This window comes from Hypomesus nipponensis, chromosome 2 (genome assembly GCF_054491055.1).
Source record: "Hypomesus nipponensis isolate SF chromosome 2, ASM5449105v1, whole genome shotgun sequence".
In the NCBI taxonomy this organism is placed as follows: domain Eukaryota; kingdom Metazoa; phylum Chordata; class Actinopteri; order Osmeriformes; family Osmeridae; genus Hypomesus; species Hypomesus nipponensis.
In genome coordinates, this window is record NC_140362.1 from 6394875 (window position 1) to 6419901 (window position 25027).

The window sequence follows — 25027 nt, forward strand, 5'->3', positions numbered from 1 at the left end:
CCCTTTCAATATTTAATAATAGAGTCTTGGTAAAGCAGGACTTAGTCATGGACTGCTAAATGTGTGTGCCAAAAGGATCTGAAAAGATCTAATATGGATCAACAATACTACAATTTCAGATCTACTAACTGCTTACACTGCTCGTACTGACTATTCTTCATGTACTGTATGAGGCAACAGATTTCCATTCAATGCACATTGTTAAACACTAACGCCCCATACTGGTGTAATGCAAGGACCACACCTTATACACCACCAGGGTAAGAAAATGGGTTTAGTTTAATTGCATAAATCCATTAAAAATATCACAAATAAACAATTAAAACAATGCACAATGTTTCACAAAATGTACTGTTTTTGTAAATCATTCTAAGAACTATCATTGTTTCTACGTTGATCAATATTCTTTTAAATGTTAGCTATACAATGTTTTAGAAATAGGATTCCACAAATTATTCAGCTTTCTCTACTATTATTGTATAACAATTAGAATTACACACCAATAAACAGAGCACTATTAAGATCATTATAAATTATAAAGTCAGTCATTTGGTGGGCACTAGACTTTAAGTGCTGTTACAGTTACATCTGAAAAAAATCAATACATAACATTCTAATGTTTCAAAGATAAACAGGTGATCTTAATCACATAACAATAAAGGAATGTGAATGCCATTAATATAATACTTAGTATTCTCATTAAATAATGTTGTTGAACATGTATCAAAAAGACTGCACATAAAAAATACCATGGAGTGAACTCCGCCCCCCAAAGCACTAGTTTCTGTGCAAGACATGGGCAAAACACTATGATGACTAAGATCACCTTAGGTCCTTTGTAAGAAGCATACCAGGAATTCAATCTTTTGTGAACATACTGGTATGATGCTAACATGGCCAAGATCACATCTTAGCCCTTAGGGATATCCACAACTGTACAGATTAAGTTGAAACATTTGTAGTCTTCTGTATATCACGTTCTGCCATGCAGTGGACCCAAGCTGTCCTGTGGTGTACCTTCTTGTTCAGCATTACATCCTCCATCTCTTGAAACCCATGAACATGCTACATGCGTAGCTTATAGTCACCACAAACGCAAATATCTGAAATACAGAAATATAAACAACTACTGAATTTGACAGAGCCTTGCAGTATGGCTTAGAAATGTGTGTGAAAGGCTAATGCAGTGCATGTCCAGTATGGAGTGAATCCATGTTGAACCCATGGCTTAGCTAACCCTCCACACAGTAGCTATTCTATATGTTAGCTTACTAACATTTATGAGAACACTTAATCTTTAACCCTTACCGTAGCCGCCACATTGATATTGTACTGTCGCTGGTCCAGGAAGGCATATATGTTCCCACTGGGTCTGGTCATGCAGAGTGTTGTGCTGTTCGTGATGGTGGTCCCAATGATTCGACCTCCATTTGCTGCAGTGGTGGCAGCTTCCAGCACAAATGCTCCAAAGTAGAATAGCAATGCTGTGAAGTGGTACACCACATCCTGAGTAGCACAAAATGAATGACAAATTTGATTATGTTGGTGTGATGCATTTCAACCGTATTGGCACCTGTATTCAGCTTTTGCACCTGTGCTGTATGAACAGATGGACAGTACAAAGCAAAGCAAAATAAGTTGTTCTCTTTAGGTGCAGTCAAGACATGCAGTCTTGCTCAGAATTGTATTTTGAATATTGCTATTGCCAACCAAGCGTCTTGTTGTTAGTCAAGATGCTCCTTATTAGGCTAACTATCGTGTTTTTAATGCCTTTCACATTTCACACATTAAGATCCGGCTCTGTTTTGTTTTGTTGTTTCTGTTTTCAACTGTCTACTGTCTTTAATTTCAACTCAATATGAAAGGTCAATTGTTTGCAATGTCAACACAGGCGCAATGTGTTTATTTACACACTCTGTTGCTGTTTTCAGACAATTGGGGTCTGGGCTTACAAACTGTCCATTGTGAAATCAGTGTGAGCTCAGCTCACTATCACTGATTGTTCACTTGACGAATATATCACATGCTTGAGTATGTTTGTTTAGAAGAGCCGTAGCCTTGCACCTGAGCGCTGTCTGGGTCCCCAGAAGGCCACGCAGACCTTCAAGTCACCTCTAGTAGTTCACTAGACATGTTTACATTTACATTTAGTCATTTACCAGACGCTCTTATTCAGAGCGACTTACAGTAAGTACAGGGACATTCCCCCGAGGCAAGTAGGGTGAAGTGCCTTGCCCAAGGACACAACGTCATTTGGCACGGCCAGGAATCGAACTGGAAACCTTCTGAATACTAGCCCGATTCCCTAACCGCTTAGCTATCTGACTCCCCATGTTGTGGTTAATGTGTATTTAAACTAGGCTGAGTGTAGTGTTCATGTGGGGAAATGAGTAGGCGTCGAACGTGGTTATACATGAAGACAAAGTAGACATTCTAGTGAAACAATGGAGAAGAGTGGCACAACATTGGATACGGGCCAGTTGTTCAGTCAGAAGAAGTGAGGCTTTTCAGAGGCAGAACTAGGGCCAATGTGTGTGGGTGTGACACCTGTAGAAAAAAAGGGTGTTATTCTTCAGGCCTAAGCAGTGATGCGGTCATACACAGGCGAGGGGGAGCCGTGTGTGCATTGCTTTCAGAGAAGTAAGACAGGGAATGGGGCATTTACTGTAATCTTTGTTCTGTACTCTTTTCATCTTCCTGAAAATGGAAGAGAGGGTCTGTTCCTCACCTTCAACTGGATAAATGACTGGTCTGATTATGGTGGTTCACCTTTAAAGTAAAAACTGACTGATCTTCACAGCTTAACTATTGAAATTGGTGAAAAACCTTAAATTCAAGTGATGATTTTCGACTTGATGGCAAGAAAAAAAGTTCACGTCAGAACTTTTTAGGTGTCACTGGTCCTACTTGAGTAAAGCTCAAATTTCCCTTGACCTTGTAAAATTCAGTCAATTTGAAGATGTGGTTCCCATACTGAAGCTTGGTTCATTTCCAACTTACACAACTACGTGCTACAAACTAGAAGGAGACCTGTATACCGAACTCACCAAAAAGTTCCAATCAGTTTGGACCTTGTCAGCAACGCCCAACAGGAAAACAGCAAGATAGGCAGAGGAGAAGAAGAACATGGTGACCGAGACAAACATCACCCAGCCCTGAAGGAGAGGCACAGGCACATTGGAAGAAGCCACGAGGATCCATACCAACCCTCCGAACACCTGGAAGTGGCAGAGAGGGGAGAACAGCAATACATTAAACAGCAAGACGAGCCATTTTTTAATTCAAACCAGTAAATCAGGCTGTTTTATGTTTATAATTTCTTCTGGTCTTCAGTCAATTTGGCATCATGTGTGTGAGTTAACATGTCATCATGCCAAGAGAATAATATTAAGAAAAACCTTAAGCCTACATGATTAACAATCATTGACTAGTTGCCTATATTCTTGACAAACAAAAGTGCGTTTACAGTGGGCTATGTTCTGTGCATGTAGGATCCTCCCATTATCGATTAGGTAGCGCTTTGTGTCGGCCTAGGCCGAAACAATTGTACGTTACAATTGTATCGGCCATTAACGTACTTTAAATCTGAGGTCATTAGGATTTTTCTGGTCAGAGGTACACTGATAACAACCAGTGACACGGCAAATCCTTAATCATAAATACTATAAAAACTGAACATAAGCTACGTAATCCTTTTCTGTTGTTCCTAAAGTTTATTAAGTATATAGCCTATGGGTGGACGACGATACACCTGCTTTGGCTATAGAATGAATTAGGCCTATATGTTCTTCAAAAGCGATGCTATTTGCTACAGCCTCCGTAAACACAATCGTAAAGCAGCACTTGACTTACAATCTCCAAGCAAATAAGCGCTCCAGAGTAGGTCCTCAATATGTCCAAACCCAGCGGCAAAGAAATTGTTGGTGCCGGGAAAGAAGTCGCTGCAGGATTTGTAGGCTCCGACATCGTTCCGGTGCTTTCCAGGCTCAACAAAGGACGGCTGAGACACAGACAAATTCCTCCGGAGTCATGTGGTCCCAAACTGGTCCAACAGGTGCACCTGCCACTCCCTTGAAAATGTCTCCAAGTCAATCAGGCCAAGAAAGCTTACCTGATGTATTAATTCGTCCTTGCTGGAGTAGGCAAAATGTTAGTATTGATTCAGACCTGTAACTTACTACCACGATGTCCGTGACTATATTCTCACTTATCCCATTTAAAACTACACATGTAGGGAGTTGTCTTAAGTAAACATTATCATAAATACTAAGAGCGATAAGGAGCACAGCAGTGATTTTCTAACCGACACTGCTTCAAGGGAAGGTAAATAATTGCGCAAGTCAACTTAACACTGTTGACCCAATAACCAACGGCCAAGAGATCACTGCCTGTGCGGATAGGCTACACACTTGTAATCCAAACCTTTTAGTTGAGTACAGCATGCAATTGTCATTGCATGACACTAATTGACAGACTGGTATGGAATACGTTTGTTGAGTGAAATACAGTAGGGGCCTAGTTAAAATGCTTTGGATAAGAACATCAGAGGTTTTAGGTTTCTGTTGCCTTATCAGGTTAATGTTTACCTCAATTGTGGATGGAGGCAAGAATGTTTGCATAACCCCATGCCTGTAATGTTAGCAACCATTCACAGATTTTCTCAATAGAATAGAATCGGGTTTGCAAGGTATATCTCACCGATTTTGTCAGCTCTTCTCCCAAGTTTGTCTTAAATTAAAAACGTCATTGTTCTTGTTTCAAGATATGACCATACAAATTATACATGATCGTTTAATGGCGATTCACTTTAACAGATAGGATCAAATGGTTTGAATCTTGGAGAAAATTATAAACACACAAGAAAAGGGGTCCTATTAGAGTTTTCAAATTATTCACACAATTCTTAATTCATTCAATTGACAGGGATTTATTTTAGTTCTACACAATATATTTATTTTGTTGCTTTATAGATGTAACAATGTTGTGCTGCCTAGACTGAGTAATTGAGAGTGCACTGTATCTTGTAGACATAACCTGAATTTCATGAGGTTCCCATGGGAGTTCTTCTCATAGCAGGTGGCACAATCCCTCCACCTCCTCCTCTTCCTCTCCTCGGGAACTCACACACATAGTACATAGTGATGTCACACTCCACCTGGCTCCACCCCCCAGTGTTCTGCAGCTCCACACAGGTAGCATTGGATCTGGTTGGAGGGGTCACACGAGCCTCCTCCCCCAGGGTCCAGCCTGCAAATCCCTGCAGGGGGGTGGAGTCTGCATACACATTGACCCCGCTCTCCTGGTGAGACAAAGAAGCAGAAAAACTGTGATAAGGCCATGAGTCACTGCTGAGATGCATCTTCTAAAATCCTTGTTATCCTCACAGAAATGTGAAAGGAATAGGACACTGGCATAGATCATTCTGGAGTTTTAGAAGTCTGGCAGTTAATAGAATGAGCTGAACGCACCCACCAACGACTATTAACCTTAAGATTATTAAACTTACTTAAGAGTCCCTGACAAAGACAATGTTGATTCTGGAATTAAGAGGCCCTTTTCATAGTATTATCTCTACTGACTAATTTTAACTCTATGAATATTATAAACTGGACCTCAGTGTAAATCCTATGTTCTAGCTAACCTCTGTTCCTGCTGTCATGTTGTTCTCTACAGACTGCAGTCCTATGTAGACACGTGTGAGTCCAGCCTGGTTGATGTAGTCTGCCAGAAGCCGGTTGACTTCTCTGCTCTTGGGCATGGCCAGCATTCCTCCCCTTAGTTTACAGTTCATCAGAGCATCTCTGTACTTTCTGGCCTCCTTCACGATCAGGTAGAACTTTTCATCTGTCTCCTTCATGCCAAGAATAACTGTAAATAAAAGAGTGTTATTACTTCCCCTCCCTAAGCTTCTCTCGGAAACCCCTTTGCTTATCAGGGCATAATTCAAACTCACCTTTATATACAAACCATTGAACACCTTTTGCCTCTCACAAACTCTACTGAAATACACTCACATTCACTACTGAACACCTCTCACATATACACATGAAAATGTAACCTCACACAATGACACAGAAAACCTCTCATGACCACGAAAAATTACCTTGAGCTACTTGAGGACCAGAATACCAGCACCTGTCACATATTATATTATACCTTCTGAGTATGACATTTTCAATTGTGTGGAAGAGGTGTTCAGTAGTGAATGTGAGTGTATTTCAGTAGTTTGTGAAAGGCCAAAGGTGTTCAATGGTGTGTATGAAAGATTAGTTTGAATTATGGCCTACACGGCCCCTCATATATTCTCTCCATGTCTGGTTTTACTTGAGTGTAGTATATTCAGAGATAGTTAATAAGATAGGTATAATTTTAATCTTATTGTATTGTACCTATTGTGTTGTAGAAAACAACTCAAAAAGTTCCATTTTCCAAATTCCAGACAAAATGGTGTATGTGCAATGTGTTACTACATAAATTGCCATAGCTGTAGCTAATTAGTAATGAATGTGTGCACATACAGTATATGGTCAATTGTTTTAAGGCATACAACTAATGGTCTTGGTCTTTTATGAGACCAGAAAACAGTTTAGATAGCAAACGTACATACCATTCTTGACAAACTGAACTGTGTTCCTCAGCTTGCTCACATTGATGTCTAGCTGGCCAACAAGCTTTCTGTACCTCCCACAATCACAAGTGGTCCCTACAAAATCAGATACATGGAGGAAACAGAAGGTTAGTGGACAATGGAACATCCATTCCCATTTTCAATATTAAGATATTGCAGACCCATTCCAATTGTCTAATTGGACATAGAAAAGTACAACATATTCACTCAATTTCATAGATTGACATGTATTTTAAATATGTGGAATTGAAATACTATAAAAACAATTAGTAGTTTATTACCTGTAATAATCTATAAAACCCATGTAATTGCTCAGTAATACCCACATAACTGCTAACAGTCACAGGCACAAATGATTTAGCTTTCTGTAGGTTCAGATTGATGCAAGGTTTAGTGCCTGGTTAGGCCCTGAAACTTGGGAGGGTAGATAACAAAGAATGTAGAGATTTAAGGTATAGGTCGTTATGTTTATACTTATATCTCTAATATCTAGTACAACTCATGCGTATGCACTGTACATGGTTGACTTAGACTGAACTTTCTTTTTATACTTCCACAAAAACGTATATATACAATAATACAATAACAATAGTTAACAACAATAATTTCAACGAAGCACCCAGTCAATTTCGGGATTACAATGAAGATTGTCACCTGGTTTCCCCTTTAATCCTGCAGGCCCATCAACTCCAGAATCCCCCTTTCTCCCTAGAAATCAAAATGATGCATCAACACAAACCTATTCCTGAAAAATCATCCATCTGTAGCATGGATTCAGTGCTGCCTTGAGGTGGGTAACTACAGTAGACAAGAACCTACCACTAGAGAGCGCAACTGTACAGCACTACACCCACCTTTTCACTGAGACAAAGGGATTATCTCAATTTATCCATCAAAGCTTCAGCCCTCACTGGCAGTTGCACATTTAGGGGAAGTATAGCACAATACAAACAAAAAGCACTGTGTGTTTTTTATGGTTGTTACAGGGGGATACGATACCTGTCAGAAGAGACAAAAGTGTACGTTGATTTATATGATTGGTTTAGTGACATTACCGTTGCTGTTATTTCTTTCAGATGGCAATTACTAATATAACTAGAACGTAAAATTTCTGGGGAAATTGTAGGGTGTGCTTGCTTGCGTTGCTTTCAGGGGTCCGTATTTAAATTACATTTTACAATTGATATTTCTGTATATTTTATATAAAAATGCATAGCCAACTTATTTATAAAGATTACATGTACTTAAAAGCATGTTTTTTCTGCTCATTTACAACTCAAAATACTAAGAGTGAAGAGTAGAATTAAATAGTTGTCTTCTCATTTCCCCTGCAAGAGGGAATGGTGTTCAGCAATCTCATAGTTGAATCAAAACTAATACATTTGGCAGACCGGTGTAAAAATGTACCTTATCTCTATGACTTAAACGTCATTGTAAGTTTTCCCTTCTCTGATATTTTAAGGCATTTAGCCTTTTCATATTGCATTCATTCATTAATTAAAAACAAACTTTTGAAGCTTATTTTAACAACAACGTTACCAACAGTAGCTATCTCAGATGGAATTGCGATTCAAATAGTACTAGGCTAACTGAAAATATGCCCACAAAAACGTAAATAAGCTTGAATTTATTTAGGGGAAAATCACTCATTCATAAACATGTCAGTGGTAGCGATCATTGTCAGTAACAAGGCAAAATGCGATATAGCCCTGCTGTGTGGAGAAGGTGCCCCGGTAAATTGTAGGCTACTACTACTACCAGACTGTCTTGGTAGTATGGAAGCAAATCAATCACCCTATTTGCATTTTAATTTTCTTCCTTAAGACTGCTCATTCTTTCACTTAATTAAAATGAAAACGAAAAAGACACTAATCTTTTTTCGAGTCATTCGTTCATTTCAGGGGGGGGGGGGGGGGCTATACGTCCACTGCAAACACGTATGATATTCTCATGAAGGTTAGTGCATGACATGTGCACCAGCAGATACTATTTCAAAAGAAATTCCTGCATTAAAATAATGTATCATGAGTTTGTATGATTTGGTCATGTATTATCAAACTAGCATTTAATTATCACGTCAAACATTTCTGGAAATGCATTTTCATTTGAATTTTGGTCACGATTTGCTTCCATAAGGTAGCGATTGCATTGGTTGAATTCGATTTAACGTTACTTCCGTTGTACGGTCAAGGCTGAAATGAATTATTTTCATAAACAGATTGACAAAGTTTAGGCTGTGGCAATGGAGTTCAGGTTAGTAGTCACTAGTCAGATAGTTTCACCCATTGAAAGACTTTTGATTTAAGTAAGGGTAGTGCCGAACATGTGCCGCCGTTTGACTTCCTACTAGTACTGTAAACAGGTGGAGATGTTTTTGTTAGCTACTAGACTAGGCTACAGCGTTGCAGTGAGCTACACTAGTTTGAAACCACAGGTAATGATAATTTCACCCACAAATCGTTTGCTTGTAATCTGATGTCATAATAAATCCTACAACGATAATGTATTTGGGAGGAATGTTAATTTTAACGATTGAAAACAGATGCATCATAGACCGCTGTAGTATGTGTTGCCCGGGCAACAGAGGCTAATGTCATGATGCTAATGCTTCAATGAAATAGACTACTGTTTACGAAAGTAGATGCACTTCCTTAATAATATTAGCTTATATTGTACATTACACATTTCAATTGTGTGTCATATCACAAAGTAAAATGAGCAAATAGTTATCACCCAAGCCTCTTTGCTTGTGGCGTTAAAGCAGTTAGCCTAGTTATCTCCCAGAAGTTAAAGGTGGCATGACATGAAAACTTCATTTTATGAGGTTATTTAACATTAATATGAGTTCCCCTAGCCTGCCTTCGGTCCCCCAGTGGCTAGAATTTTCGATAAGTGTAAACCAAGCCCTGCGTGTTCTTCTCCGCCTTTGACAAAATGAAGGCTCAATTGCGCTGTTTGAAAATCTCCCCCTAGTGACGTAGATAGGGGGAAGGTTACCTCCCCTCTCTCTGCTTTGCCCGACCAGATCATCTAGCCCGCCCATGAGATATAGAGCTTCCACCGTGCAAGGGCGAGTGCGATATCGGTTTTTCCTGGAGAGACATCATGGCGAGCAAACAAACATAACAGTTGCTCAGTGCTTGGATATACAAATGCAAGCACACATCTTTTTTTTTGGTTCCTTCATCCGAGCCTTTGCACAACCCGTATCTTAATTGTATTTTCGCTGGAAATGCGCCGACACAACTTCCCAAAGTGTTGTATGTCTGCGCCAAACATTTCCTCAACTTGAGCCAACTCAAAGCTAGTCTTGCTGAAATTAAATTCTGGATCATTACTAAATCTCCTTGGTCAAGCTACAAACCTTGGACAAGTAAGTTAACTAACGCTATATCATTTTGTTGCTTTACTGTATGGTTACCTATCTTGCTACCCTTAGAATGTGGCTGTAACATTAGCTCTGCAGCTAACAGCTGAGTTACTGTTGCTAACGTAAAGATAAATGGCATCAGGTGTGTGTGTGAATACAAACGCTGTAACGCTAGTGTTGTACACTTCTTTGATTTTTGGATAACCGTTCTGCTGTTGGTGTTATGGCTTGCGATATCCGCCTTTCTCCACATTGAAATGACTGAGTGTGCACCTCTGCAAACCAGGGTGATCAGATGAGAATGGCTAAATTCGAGGCATTTTACAGCAACGGGGGCAACGAGCCATTGCAATACATCCTGTAAACATTAGCGCATGTTGCCGCCCCTCTCCTCCTCATTAGCATTTAAAGCTACAGACACAGAAACAGCGCGTTCTGAGGAAAGCTGATTGTGGGACTACTTGTAGGGGCTATAATTCTGCACCATGGCTGAATTTCGGGAAAGAGACTTCAGATACAGTATTAGGGGACAACTAAGGCCTATATAAAAGCATCCAAAAACAGCATGTCATGTCACCTTTAACGAGCTGCTAAACTAATGTCAGACAATGTTTAATATAGAGAGAACTACCACTCTCGGGAAACTTCGGGTTCTGAACTGGTTGAAGTTCCATATGAGGGCGCTAACGAGCGAGTGCAGAATGAATGGAGGTCTATGGAGCTATACCCCTCAAAATCCACTTTTCTCAGGATATAATTTTTTGTCTAGTAATTTGAATTCTGAATTCGAAAGGGGAGGCAAAAAAAAATACACACTGCTGGCTGTTCGATTTTTTAAGTCGCCTTTCTGTTCTAAAAAGCTTTTGAAAATGTAATTGACGTCATACACATCATACGACCAGAGCTGCTGCTTTACGGCAAGCTCTGGTCACTTACTTTTTTCTCTCAGGGCATCGAAAACACAGCTGACAGGTTAGGCTCTTCATGTCAATACACATGCTAGAAAGAGTTTTGGCTTGCTAATGTTGCTAATGCTCTGACATTCTGATTCCGCTTCGGATGCCATCAAGCAAGAGCTCTGGTCGTATCAGTCCTTCACTAACCAATCAGCATTCATTAGCAGAATGCTAGAGTGTTATACGCAACAACGACTCACCCTGTAAGAAATAAAAAGGATATAAGTACTCGTTCATTCAACTTTCGACCTATAATCCATGTTGAACATGCAAAAACTACAATCAAATCGGAGATTTCTCAACGACAATCAGGCAAAAGAGACAAATTTAGCCGTTTAGCTCCATAGACTCCCATTCAACATGCAATCGCTCGCGATCACCCCCAGTTGAACTCTGGTGGAACTGCAACCAAATTCGGTACAATGGGGCTTAATAGGGAGTGGCAAGGCTCTCCTTAAACAGGCTCTGCTAATGTTCTGCTAGAGATAGTCACGCGAGTCGTAACGTTAGTGACGTTAGTGGCGTCAGTGACTGTGGCTCGCAAGTTAGCCACGTTAGCTTCACTTTTCGCCACAAAAACTTAATTTCTACTTAAACCACGCAACGGAACGTAAATCCCAAAACAAGCAACTCAATCGCCACCAAGACGAAACGTTTGACAACTAGGTTGTCTAAGTAGTCCAATTATTAACAAAATTTTAGGGGGGCAATTAGAATGCTGAAAACCTGAATGTGGATAGCTGACCATGCTAAAAAAGCTGAAAATTGTGAACATTTTCTGAAAGTTAGAAGCTGAAGCTTCAAAGCGCCCGAAAGGTATTTTAAACAGGGGCTGGAGCTGGACAAAGGCATAAAACTACAGAAAAGAGAAGAAAAATGTCAAACAAAAAGTGAAAAAAATCTGAAACAAGGGAAACAATGCATACAAATTGGAAGATTTTGCAGAAAATGATTTGCTGAAATGTATGTTAGAAAGGACCTGCAGCAAGATGAAGGCAGAAAAGTACAGAAAAGAGAAAACTAGGGCTGTGAAATGATTAAAATTGTAATCAAATTAATCACAGGTTTCTGTTGATTAATCATGATTAATCACATATTACCGATTTTCCGAATTTTTGTCATTAGTGTGCGTCTTTGATTTTGCATGTGCTCAAGCACTCCTAATATATTTTTTAATATTTTCTTAAATATATTGTTTATTATCATTTGATGCTGGTAGTTCATGAAGAAAGGGACATCCTTAGTTTTTTCATTCAATATTTTGCATAATAATACATACATGTATTAATTGTTATCCTGTTAAATTAGGGATTTATATTAGCAAGGGGGTTTACGTTTAGCACTTTTGCAAGGCACTGTATTCATGTCACATTCTCATTGGGGGCTGAGCACCCCTAAAGGTCTGATCCTAGAATCGCCCCTGCGACGCACCATATAAACTTGAGTTTAAATACATTATTTAATGTGACATTACGTACTGCACATGCAAGTCTTAGCTAAATGACTTAAATGTATGATGCACTTTTCGATCAGTCCTCCGACACCACAACACGATACTTGCCGAGTATAACAGCGCAACAGCTCAAACACAGGCAGGGATTCAGTAGCAACGCTAGCGCTAAATAAGTATTTAGCTGCTAGGCTCCATGACGCCGGGTAAGAAGGGCTCGTGAAACTGCTCACCAAAAGAACGAAGGGGCACTCACTTGTCTGGCAGATTAAGACATGTTCGTAGGAACCTAGCGAAAAATATCCTAAACTTTCCAAGACTTTTAGCTAGGTTTATAGGTACCTAGCGAAAAATAGCCTCAACTTTCCTAGACTTTAAGCTACGGTACTAATGCAGAAGGAAAGCTGATATCGCTGTATTACTAGAACGTCGTATCTATGCGTTGTTGCTAACGTGTGCACCCAATGAATTCAAAATGTGTAGGTCGCACATGCGCAAAGGTTTTATTGGATGTTCCATCTTAGTTTTTTTGGAACACGAACTTCTCATCCAGAAGTTGCAGATTGGGTGGAATTGTGTATTACGTTAAATGCGTTAAACAAAAATAACGAATTAATCCTGTAATTTAATCATAACGCATTATTTTTCACAGCCCTAGAGAAAACAAATGCAAAAGTACTGGCAGTTGGAAGATACTGCTGTGAAAGGTATTTTTGAAAGGACCTGGAGCAAGATGAAGGTAGAAAACAGAAGAAAAGAAGAAGAAAAATGCAAAACAAAAAAAAGGGGAACATTTCAGAAAGATGAGCTGCAGGAAAATGTGAAAATTGAGCAGAAAACCAGTTGCTGAAGTCTGGGTTGAACAAATTTGAAGATAAAAGAACAACACTGGAATGACTTGAACTTGCTGGAAAAACGTAGCAACCGTTGGTCATTGGCAACAGACTGGCAACATTTCAAACCTAGAATCTAGGTATCAGGTTCAAGATGGAGGAGAAACTAATCATGCGTGCCTGCACACCCAATCCTGTTCAGACACTTAATTTAAGATTACATCAAAATAATAATTCATAGTGTAGGGTTGCCGATGTTGTCGTTGTCCCTGGTGAGTTTTTTATACGTAAATAACAAGATCATCCTACATCTAACCAGCGAATAATTTCTTGCAAGTGTGTCAAAATGGTATGTATTAACACTGTAGGCTTGAATAATAACCGAAGGCGTGAAGCTAGAGAGGATGCAATGGAAGATTTCCTACATAAGCTACATATACTACTTCAAATTGAAAACGGAGAATATATTTAGAGTAAAGACAAGTTACTTTACATCTGTGTTCAATATCGTCAATTAAAAGTAACAACTTTCCAGTTACGAAGCGTTTGTTTGTAGGATTAACGCCAGCTGCAGCAAACACTTACCCCAGTCCTGGTTTGGCTGTTCGTGACGGTCAGGTATGACAGTCGAGCCTCTATTTTTGCAGACTTCTGTAAAACTTGCTAAAATAAAAACAATCTAGCTATATTATGTACACTTTAAGCTCAATGTACATACCTTGTTTGGCCAATTTGGTCGATTGTGGAAACAAAGTTGAACCGTTTTTAACAATGGAGAGCCATCGCGCTAGCTCGATTATAAAAAATGTAGCTAGAATTCACACCTCAAACAAGTTAACCAAGACGCAAAACTCTACGTCCAATCCAAAAAATACGAATATTTTCTGAGACCCAAGACTCTGCCGAAACCATTGATCTCCTTTATGTGTCTGTGCGGTCAGAAATACAACTCTTTTGGTAGTTTCCATTCTGCTTTCATGGTGCGTGTCTGTTTGGTTGCCACAGTGATGGCGCAGCTGTGATCGCTAATGAGCTGGGCAGAGAGAATAACAAATTTAGCTGAAATCCACACCTCAAACAAATTAACCTACACGCAAAACTATACGTCCAATCCAAAAAATGAGGATATTTTCCGAGACCCAAGACTGCCGAAACCAGAGATGTCCTTTATATGTCTGTGCGGTCAGAAATACGACTCTACCGGCAGTTTTAAAATCGTCTTCCTTTCGGCCTTCTCTGACGAATTTTACCTAACCCCACCCCTCCATTGAAGTTATTGAGATCATTTGAAAGGCTGCTCTCGCTTCAAGGCTCATGGCTGAAAATATGTAAATATGAGCTCTTTAGTAGTTACATTGGTTGAAAGAGGACACGTTTTCCTACATTTTAAGGTATAACTTGTTTCTGTAAGTTAAACTATATGGACGTCAGAGGAATTTGTTTGACAATTTAATTGATTATCAGAAAAAGAGCAGCCAACAGTGTGCCACTCTGCTGGCTGCTCAATCATAAAAATCAAAGAGCTAAATTTTTCATTCAATTCATTTCACAATTCAAAATTGGCTGAATATTTGAAAAAGCTGCATTTGGGAATAGCTGAATGTCTTGTGAACATTTTAAAGGTTGAATGGTGTCTCTAGCTGAAAGTATGCTGAAGTAGTTAAGTTTGAAAGAGGAGGAAGCTTTTTAATGATTTGAAAGGATTTACCATTACTTTTGATGGGAGAATAATTTGCACAAAAACCTTAATTCTTAAGTATAAAAGTGAGAAACACCAAAAGTCATAGCCAACATCTCCTGAAGAAGCTGAACGTTTTGATTCCAAAATTGTAGGAATCGGTGAAAGTATGCAGGACTAGTTAAAGGCCAAAAAACGGCGGAAGAACTGAGAATATGGAATAATAATAATAAGAAAGAGAAACAGGAAAACAATAGTGAGAATGCTTAACTCACAATAATAATATATATGTGAGATAACAATGGTTGTGCCCTTGCCGAAGGCAAAGCACACCCAATGAGTACATTGTATGACAGACTGGAAACCAAAAGTTAAATACTCAACAGTCTTTTAACATATTAAATATGATATTTAGATTAGCATGATGCCTCTTAAACCTCTAGCTGATATTGTTATTATGGACTAACTTAAGTGAGTTCAGGATTTCAGTGGCCCTTTCCAAAGCATTACTGGCTCAGATTACCTCAGAAGGATTTCCCCCAGTCCCTAACACATGGTCATAGTTAAACTCTCAGTAAACATGGTACATTACACCTTAATATGACTCCTTCTGCATACAAGCCCAGAGCACCTAGAGACTCTAGACTATTGGTAATTATGAAGAATCTTAGATACATGGGTTCTCCTCTGGTCCAAGCCAAGGTGGTCGTTCTCACAGACCAAGACAATGGCGCTCCAATAGCAAAACCTTTGCCTGAGAGTAAACATCTATGTAAACAGACCTGATGAGGGTCCCTCCCAGGTAGTTTAGACTGTCTGGATGAGGTTTATGTTGCTTCTTGCCCTCCATGTTTAAACATGTCTTTCAAACGCTTTCCTGCATGGGCCTCATTCAAACTTTCACCTAAAAAACATTTCCATGGTTTGTGGGGTCTCCTTCAGTAAATTCTAAAGGTTCAGATGTTTTACTTAAGTGAAAACAACCTGAGGAACTTGGTTGTTGGATACATCAGGACACATTTTAAAGGCAAATCCAACAGGGGTTTTATGGTCCAACTGATAACCAAACTGTACCTCTCTCTCCCGCAGGACCCATCTTTCCCATCTGCCCCACTTCTCCTTTAAATCCGGTCTCCCCTGGCAACCCTGGATGGAGGGAAGGAGACTAAGGGTGAACAAATTGCTAAATCAATAACGCTATTGTAGCAAGCATGCGAGGTGCTGTGGCACAGTGCTGTGATTAAATCTCTCTGTATTATTGCTATGTTCCACAGCAGATATCAGTTGTCTGATTTACAGTACTTGTCTAGGAGTTGGACTTATAGTTACCACAGTCCAAGACTTTCATCCAGTACCTGAGTATTTCTTTAAAAAAATCCTTCAGTAAATCCCTAGTATTTTAAATAATAGGTTGCATGCAGTATACAGTAGCTCTACTTTCTAACTGAAACCTACAAAGCCATTTTACCATGTTAAACCTACTCTAGACCGAGATGCTCTCTGTGGGTTGTGTCTGATAACTGTCAGTGTTCATTTATTTTAACACTGTTAAAATTAACTCAGTTAACCCTGTTAAATTTGATTTGTTACGAATCAAATGAATAAACAAATGGAAACATGAACCTGAAAATCCCATGGTGTTATGATTAGATGTGGCATTTCATTCATGCAAGTTCATTTTTTAAATAAATGAAGTACAATTGACAGAGGAGATTGCTTAGAATGTTCCCAGGAGATACAGTTGCTGATCTCAACAAATGAGCAAACTCCTTGTTCTTACTTGGGACTGCCTTACTTCCTGCTGATCATACACAACATAAATGGGTTGAAAACAAACAAGATTTGGACAATGAACTAGAAACACTCAAAACACATACAGATCCACAATGATATGTAGTAGAAGTCACAAATATGACAAAGGAAAATGTTCTGAAAGACAGTCTAACTCTTGGTCTAACATTACAGTCAATGCCTAAGCAACTTTTGGGTAAAATACTTGCAATAAAGCTAACTAGTGGTGCACATGATAATTACATAAATAGTTTCCAGTATGGTGATTGATATGCGTGGAATAACAATTAAACTCCCATTGGTTGACACCATTTCTACTTTGGTGTTTCAATTTAGCATCCTGAGTCAGCTTCTCATTCTGTCCGACTTCCTTCTTAAAGTAAAGTTTCCCCTTAATGTGATATAATCTACTTTTAGTCTCCAGACTCGTTTTTCTTCTCCAGACCGTTGTAGTCGCCAAAGTAGATATATACAATTATTTTGTAGGGAAGCAGGTGTCAAGGAGCACAGGGAAATATAATAATTCATAAACAACATTTATTATTTTCTGTCTACTGTGGCTGAATCATTTTTGTTTTCTTTCAGGAACTCAATTCTTCAGCCCCTGGTTGGTGCCAGTTTAACCGTTTTTTTGAGCCTGAAGATAACAATACCTCATATCTCATCTTCCTATTTAATGAGAAACCCCCTAAGCTGCTGTAACGTCTCTCCCTGAGCCAGGTGTGGGGTGGGGTACAGGCACATACCCTCAATCCAACCAAGCCAGCCCTAAACACTACCTTATTCAGGTGAGTTGAAGGTTGGCATTGGAGAAGTAAAACCAATATCAAATTAATATTCAAGGGCAATATATGCCAAAAATGCCAGTTCTTGACAAGTTTATAACATTTGGCACTGGATACTGTCCACATGGTTTACACATTCAAATGCCAGTTGGCTGAGATAGTCATGTTAACTTGGTGTCCTACTTTTTGGGCATCTTTGCTTTTTTTAGTTTTAGTTCTTAAAGTCTTTAGTTCTTAAAACACTAACAAACGAAAAAACACTGGAATATATCCTTTTCTAATAATTGATAGTTTTCCATTCGAAGTAATCAGGCTTTGCACATTTCTTTTAACATGGACGATAATTCTATGGTCTAACAAAGTATTATTAACTGAAAAATGGGCACAAATTATTTCAAAGAGAACATCATAACATAATGTAGAAAAAAAAACGCATAATTGAAGGTGATGGTAAGTCACGCCATTACACATACATACAGCAAACCAAAATGACTGGTTTCTTATACAAATGTGACCTAGGTTGAATAGTTAAAAAAGCTGGCTGCTAAGTTTGTTACTTTCCATTTCTGGAAATGACTCAAACGATCCTGGCATCTCTCTCTCTGGCTGCTCACTGATGAGAGAAGTGTGTGTTTGTAAAATAGGGAGGTGTGTATTTGTGTGTGTGTGTGGCTTCTCTCTCTATGATTGCCTTGTGAGCTCTGTTCACAGTGCACCGAAAAAAACAAACATCTGCATGAAAGAGGCCAGCCAGAGAACATTGACTGTCTGCACGCCTGTCTCTCTGTCTGTCGTGTCTCTATAAGTGTCTTTGTGCTTGCCGGCCAACCTGCTTACCAGCCTGACTGTCTGTCCATATGTCTGTCGATTAACATGTGTGATTCTCCCTGAGCAAACATCAGAGAGACACACACACACACACAGAGAAATATAGAAACACACCCCAGCTGTCTGGGCTTCAAGGATACATTTACAGTAAACGATTCATATCAGGCTGAATACTTCAAATTATACTGTATGCAATCTACATTGGCAATGTTAAAAACGTTCAGTCAGTCACCATTTGTCAATTGTGTCTTTGGTAACAAACCAGTGAGTAGTAAATCAATGAGGAGATTAAGAACCTGGTTGTCCTGAAGGTCCGCTTTTGCCCAGCCTGCCTTGGTCTCCCTCCTCACCCTTCTTGCCCAGGTCCCCTGTTAGGAGTAGAGAAACGGGCCTGGGCTGAGGAAATCAAGCCTCTGCACACATACCTGGAGAATAACACTAACTACAGATTGCATCAAATACAGTATGCATGAACAGTATATACTATACTGTTATGTATATATATATACTGTTCCTTGACTAGACCACCAAAATACTGTAGAACTATTCACTACAAGTCTGCTGTACTATTTACTGTATATGGAATTATTTGACACTTTGGAGAAAAACATAAATAAAATCTATGTATTTGTTTATGTATATACATTTATTCTCTTGTAAATTTCTTGGATTTGTGTCTATAGCGTCAGTTGGACTAAAGCAGTATTATTTGAGATTGGACTTAACCAAATAAGCTCCAGTGTTCCCTAGCAGCTGTTTAAACACACAGTCATTGTAGGGACTTCTCTTGGGCTAGCTAACAAAAGCATTGGAAAACAGAAAGACATTTCCTACCGTTTGTACCGCAGGCCACAATCATACCTAAAATCTCAACATGGCAGCATTGAAGTCAAAAGTGATTAGTCCATGTCTATACAAACAACCTGACTTGACCGACGACGTGTTAGGATGAGGATACTGGACAGGTTGTATTGTTGAAGATCCTAGAAACTGCTGCCAGATTGGCCTTCTTAATTTATCTCTGTTAATTTAGGTTAGAATTTTGGAACAGGTACCCTATTTAGATCAATACCAAAGAACAAAATTCAATCCTCTGTCAGACTACCACACAACACCCATTCTTAATAGCTGTGAATGAAGAAAATGGCAGTAGTATTCCTACACATGGTTATTGTTTTCTGTAACAGCAGGGTGAGTTTTGGGGAACTAACTACTGGTGTTGTAAAAACAGAGAAGAGAAAGAACGTAGCTACTGGATTGTGTTCTTAGTGTCTGGGCCTTCATTGGCTGCCAGCACTCTTCAGGGCTTGACTTGATCAACTCCATCTCCAAATAGATGTCAATCCGGGATCTAATTCCATTATGTCAGTATAATTGTAATGCCAATTGACTGACCATTGTTCTTTCAAAACATCAATGCTTCTTCTCTCAAATTCTTGGTAGACTGACTAAGTTAGAGGACGGTGAGAGGCTTTGTCATAGAGAGAGGGAGGCCACTAGCACTAAGCAACCCAGTGCCCGACTCACCCAAAAAAACTAACCATCAAACATACAACTAGCTTCAAATTTATGAACCAGAAATGTGACAGTACCTTTGGATCCTGGTAAGATAGTGTTGGAACACACCTCGATGGCATTCAAATGACCAATGATGCTTAGAGCCACAAAGAGCTGCAGTGGCCCTCTGCTGAAGCCTGCTCCCACCATGTCCCTTGTTTGGAGGACCTCACACTAGCACCAAAACACACAGTCACAGCCTAGCCGGGGTACTGTTTACAGAAGCTTATCATTCCGCTGTCATCCTATCAAACAACACTATCCAGGCTACACATTCCTCCTCTCTGTCACATCTTGAGATTCTAAAGGAAAGTTTCAGAGCATTTCAGAGTGGCTTTGAAATCAATATTTTTCTGTGGATAAAGACTAAATCATATACTTCATCGTACAAAATTGGGATAACAATGTGGCAACCTAACTACACTGCACTTAAGTCATTTGTACCGTACAGACTGTAGAAGTGGTCTGAGTTGTCGAAATGAAAAGTCACATCAGTGCATAATCTGGTTGTTCTTCTTTGCATCAGTGTTTGAATCTTCTACACCCCCTACATCAATACTGAGGGAACAATAACATGCCTCCGACCTCCGCCTGGCACCTTTCACTCATCCATCCCTCCCTTCTCTCAAATAATTATTTCCACCACACCTCAGACAGCGGGAGTGGTCTCAGAACTTTTCCTGTCAACTCAATCACACAGATAAACATGCACACATAGGAACACACACATACAGCATGCACACATACACACACGGAGACACACACGTGCACACAGACACTTGTGGGTGTGGTGACTTGGCCATGCGGTCGTCAAACTCCCGACCCTCATGAGACTGCCTGATGTAACTGCATCCTCTGGTTTAAAACTATGTGATGAAACCAAGCATGGATTTTTGCAGGGATTCAAGTAGTATTCCCTCTGAGGGGAGAATGGTCTGCTCCAACCACATCTCTTGGCAGGGACATCGATTCCTCCTAGATTATGTTTCCTCTGGTACTTTCAACTCATGTCAGTTTGACATGCTGTGGTGGGACTGTCCATCCCGATCTGAAGGGGGGGGGGCTATTTGTTGAAACAGGCTTTCTCATCAGATGATAAAATAATTTGTGGCCTTCTTTTTAGGGCTTTAGCACTCTGTCTTCCTTATTCTGAAATGTATGCGTCTCACTCTACAACATGTTTACCTTTTCTCCATCTCTCTTTTACTCTCTCTCTTTCTCTGTCTTGCAGTCTCTCTCTGTCTCCTTATCACACAAACACAAATATACATAGTCACCTTCCAACAATCCTATTACACACACAAAAAAAATCCCTTTCTTTCTCTCTCTCTCTTTCTACCACACCATATACTCCTAAGAACCAGTTTTTGGCATTCATTGTCTGGAAGAGGTTTATTATCATGAATCATTGACTATGTTAACATGAGGTTGAGATGACCTCCCATTGTGCCTGAGTGATTCATACTAAAGAGATGATTAAATTAATTAGATGGTTAACCTGGTTGGACCAAAGAGTCACTTTTAGGTGCATAGCTGAATGACTGCTCTTATGAGAGATCGAAAAAATCTTTGGGACAACTGTGAGGCCTTAGCCTGGTCCTAACCAGACCCTCGTACATTTCATTTGTACAGAGGGTCTGGGATTGCTCCATTGACAAATGTTAACTTCCTTGAACGTGGGTCCTCTGTTGAAGTTTAGAACTATTGGATCTGCCCAGAGCCACTCTGTTTTGCCATAACCAATCGCAAGCGTTCGCCTTAGCCAACTCCTTCACCACTACTGTAACGAAGCAAGCTGCCGTAGCTGGAAAATCAAACTTTTCCCCGAACCCCGTGGGGAGGAGGGACACAACATCATGGCCACCAACAAAACTCAGCAAGGAATGCTCTTGCTCCGGCTTTAACCTACGGATATTCGGAAGCGTTGCCACAACCGCAGAATAGCTTTGCTCGCATCTTTCTCCGCCGCCATTACTGAACTACTCAAACTAGTGTATGACATAAACGTCATCGTTCTCAGCCACTCCCTCTGTTCGCTGATTGGACCTACAAAAAATGTGTTTCTGGAAACCGACTTCAGAGCCGAGCTCCCAGACCTAGTACGGAAGCAAAATCCAAATTGAGCGGAAGTACGTAGGAGGGCAGAGCCAGGCTAGTGAGGCCTACCACAGTTGATCAAATTGGGAGTTGATGCCTCCCACTGATTCTTAACGATTTTCTCCATTGCAATATGGAGTTACATTACCATTCTATTAGCTTATTCCTTACCTGTGTTAGTGTCACAATTGTGTCATTCATAAAATATCAGTTAGAATTTCACAAACAGTCCACTAAACAAATTTTTACCTATTTTTATGTGGGGTGAGTAGGAGAAATGTCATGTGACCAAAGAAGTAAAATATTGACCAGCTATTCAAATGAGGAGCGATAGCGTCATGGCTGAGTGTGTGAATGGAAATCTTTATGTACCAACCCTACTGTAACGTCATCACACTGATACTTTTTACTATAACACACAGGCAACCAACTGCAATATCCTAATTAATAAGCCCAAGCTTATCTGTTACAAGCTTACTATTATATCCAAAAGATAAGTCTGTGGTCCAGTGGTATGATGCATTTGTGTTGTCAATGTTGACTGACTGAATGTCTTGGGTTTGACTAATTGTTTTTATGTCTACAATTTAGGTTTATCCAAGGGTAGGTAAAATAATCAAGCTGTAATGTCATTTGTGTCTTTTTACTTTGGACCAATTTGTCTTACAAATGTTACTCATAAACTGTCAGTTAAATGTAAATACACTTACCTGGAGGGAAATTGTAAACAGTAGGAATGCCTCGTCATTCATCGTCATTCATCTGTGAGACCATAATGTGTATGTGTGTTTATTTCTAATGGATATACAATACGTATTCTGGCCTATGTAAGGCTGTGTGTCTGTATGTGTGCATGTGACTGCCCAATTTGGATAGTAGGTTTGCATCTAAAAACATTTAAGCATACTGTACTCATGTAAGGCTTGATTTGTTGATATTTGCTTAATTTTATATCCAGATTCCTCCAGAAAAGCCCTTTCTACTTTGCTTGCTAAAGTAACATAAAATGAAAGTGGAAAACAATTTCTTAACCAAAACCAAATCTTCAGTTTGAGTTGTTTAGTGTTCAAACAATGCGTGTAGTGTTCTATGGTGGCATATTGTTATGTGTATAATTGTGTTTCTTATTGCAACATCATTATGCAACTGTATGTCACAAGAATATCCTCAGTCATTGACTGGACTTTCATAATCTAAATTTAGCAATTATTTCACTTTCTGAAAAGGAACGTTTTTTTAATGCATTATACTGCATAACCACTCATAGCCTCTCAGATGATATTTTTTCCTGGGTCACAACTATATGAAAAGCCTACCATTCTGGTTCCTTTTGCATCCAATTCACAATATATACTAGCTTTTTGTGGATTTAGTAATAGCCTACCATACTTTCTCAGTCAGACAATAGTGCCTTCTATCTATGAGGTGCTTATGTTGACAGTGTGGATTTAGGCTGAGGGCTAGCTAAACGGTCTAGCCCTTACTGTCAGTGAAACACAGACTTTGCAGATACTGTAGGCCCATAGCTATGTACTGTCAGTCAGCCAAGTGACTCAGAGGGGTGTTATAGGATCAGATCACTTCAGAAGTGTCTGTCTTCTCCCAGGTTTCCGCCTAAGCTTTAGGTTACGAAAACCTCCATGCATTTGAGCCAAATAGAGCATGTATTTGGAGCCACACCAGGCAGTTTTGGCCAGTTGAACATGGTGTGTACGGGTGGTAAGCTGATTGGAGGAAACGATCCAGGCACAGGGAAACCTCTAATAGGGTTTTTATAAAAAGCAGTCTTTGTCGCGAAATCAAATAAAAAAATCCCCACCAACCCTCTAACACATTGTGAAACTAAGAGTTCCCACCAACTGTGCCTCTGTCTCTTGGCAGCCAGGCTGTTTGTTGCACGCTGTGCCCATTGAGAGTGACGACTACATTCTTCTCAATCCGGCACACTTCCCGAGGAGTTTTTATTGCCAGAGGGCAGATTTGCGAATGAGCTATAAAAAAAATTAATCTGTCACATTATACTCGAATTCAAGTATCCATCTGATGTATTTATGTCTATCTGTCTGTCTGTCTGTATCCTTCCATCCAACTTTCTTTCTTTTTGGATGTTGTCTACATGCTACACAGGATATTTGATTTAATTTCACATTTCACTAAATGCTCAACTAGTGTCCTATCACAAGGTTCATGCACATTTGTGATTTAGAGTTCTACAGACTTTTAGGGAAGCTCTCAGGATGAAAAACGATTAAGGAGATTACTTTAAAGTCAGGATTTCAAACTCAGATTTGTGATTTCATGCCTTCTCTTGGTGACACACAATATTTAATTAGCAGTCTGTGATTTATGAAATGACTATAAACTGTTGGAATTGCTTTGATAGATTCTTGTTGGTGTTGCTTTAGGCAGACCGGTTTACAGCTAACACCAGACAGACTTCATGTAAAACCATACCTTGACATGTGGTTTCAGGGATTTTATTACATAAATATGGGTCAGATGGCTGAGCGGTTAGTGAATCAGGCTATTAATCAGAAGGTTGCCGGTTCGATTCCTGGCCGTGCAAAATTACATTGTGTCCTTGGGCAAGGCACTTCACCCATTTGCCTCGGGGAACAGCAGTGGGCTGGTGATGAAGAGAAACTTTCTTTATATCTTTCTCTCTCACTCTCTCTTCCATCTTCTTCTTGTCCTGCCCTCCCTGTAAAAGCCTTCCTTGCTTCCCACCTTATATTGTAGGTGGAAAAACCTTCTTTGACCTGAGAAGAAACAAAATAAATCATCATTAAACTGTCCCATATGGCTGTAATCTAGCCATACCCTTACGGAAGAAAAATATATTGCAGTATATTGGAAAATATTATGTGATACATTAGGCAATATATGTCCATATATGGGATTCAATATTTATATTGTACGGAAATACATGGGATAATATATCGATGATAAATATATTACTAATATATTATAAGCTTTAATATATATTTATGTAATATATTGCAATATATTGCAGAATACAGCAATGATTGCCGTTTTCCATATATTGCAACATAT

The 25027-nt window shown here is 39.5% G+C and overlaps 2 protein-coding genes and 1 long non-coding RNA gene across 4 annotated transcripts; 1 reads left to right on the forward strand and 2 right to left on the reverse strand.

Annotated features, from left to right (window-relative positions):
• Nucleotides 1-256: 256 nt before the first annotated feature.
• On the reverse strand, nucleotides 257-4763 carry mal2 (mal, T cell differentiation protein 2). The gene is made up of 4 exons (XM_084703932.1): nucleotides 3853-4763; nucleotides 3048-3218; nucleotides 1309-1506; nucleotides 257-1103 (listed from the first exon to the last, which is right to left on the reverse strand). Exons 1-4 carry the CDS (start codon nucleotides 3964-3966, stop codon nucleotides 1032-1034), a joined length of 555 nt encoding a protein of 184 aa, XP_084560058.1. The 5' UTR covers nucleotides 3967-4763; the 3' UTR covers nucleotides 257-1031.
• Nucleotides 4764-4911: 148 nt separating this feature from the next.
• Nucleotides 4912-20035, reverse strand: colec10 (collectin sub-family member 10 (C-type lectin)). 2 transcript variants are annotated; one of them, XM_084703929.1, is made up of 7 exons: nucleotides 19912-20035; nucleotides 18616-18687; nucleotides 15990-16061; nucleotides 7283-7336; nucleotides 6608-6703; nucleotides 5642-5868; nucleotides 4912-5299 (listed from the first exon to the last, which is right to left on the reverse strand). In XM_084703929.1, exons 1-7 carry the CDS (start codon nucleotides 20024-20026, stop codon nucleotides 5042-5044), a joined length of 894 nt encoding a protein of 297 aa, XP_084560055.1. In that variant the 5' UTR covers nucleotides 20027-20035; the 3' UTR covers nucleotides 4912-5041. The 2 variants fall into 2 exon arrangements, with proteins under 2 accessions (XP_084560055.1, XP_084560056.1); XM_084703930.1 differs by lacking the exon at nucleotides 7283-7336.
• Nucleotides 13961-17388, forward strand: LOC146300595 (uncharacterized). Its single transcript, XR_014766408.1, has 3 exons — nucleotides 13961-14565; nucleotides 16005-16086; nucleotides 17292-17388. It is a non-coding gene; the product is annotated as an uncharacterized LOC146300595 (long non-coding RNA).
• Nucleotides 20036-25027: the final 4992 nt, after the last annotated feature.

Bases quoted from the DNA above. Each gene is read 5' to 3' on its own strand.
- colec10 (XM_084703929.1), bottom strand. From the start codon at position 20,026: ATGGTGGGAGCAGGCTTCAGCAGAGGGCCACTGCAGCTCTTTGTGGCT. The intron at 5,869-6,607 runs GTATGTACGTTT...TTTTATTTACAG, and splicing joins AGTTCAGTTTGTCAAGAATG to TTATTCTTGGCATGAAGGAG. The intron at 5,300-5,641 runs GTTAGCTAGAAC...TTGTCTCACCAG, and splicing joins ACATGACAGCAGGAACAGAG to GAGAGCGGGGTCAATGTGTA.
- mal2 (XM_084703932.1), bottom strand. From the start codon at position 3,966: ATGTCGGAGCCTACAAATCCTGCAGCGACTTCTTTCCCGGCACCAACA. The intron at 3,219-3,852 runs GTAAGTCAAGTG...TGCCACTTCCAG, and splicing joins CGCTTATTTGCTTGGAGATT to GTGTTCGGAGGGTTGGTATG. The intron at 1,104-1,308 runs GTAAGGGTTAAA...TCTGTATTTCAG, and splicing joins ATATCAATGTGGCGGCTACG to ATATTTGCGTTTGTGGTGAC.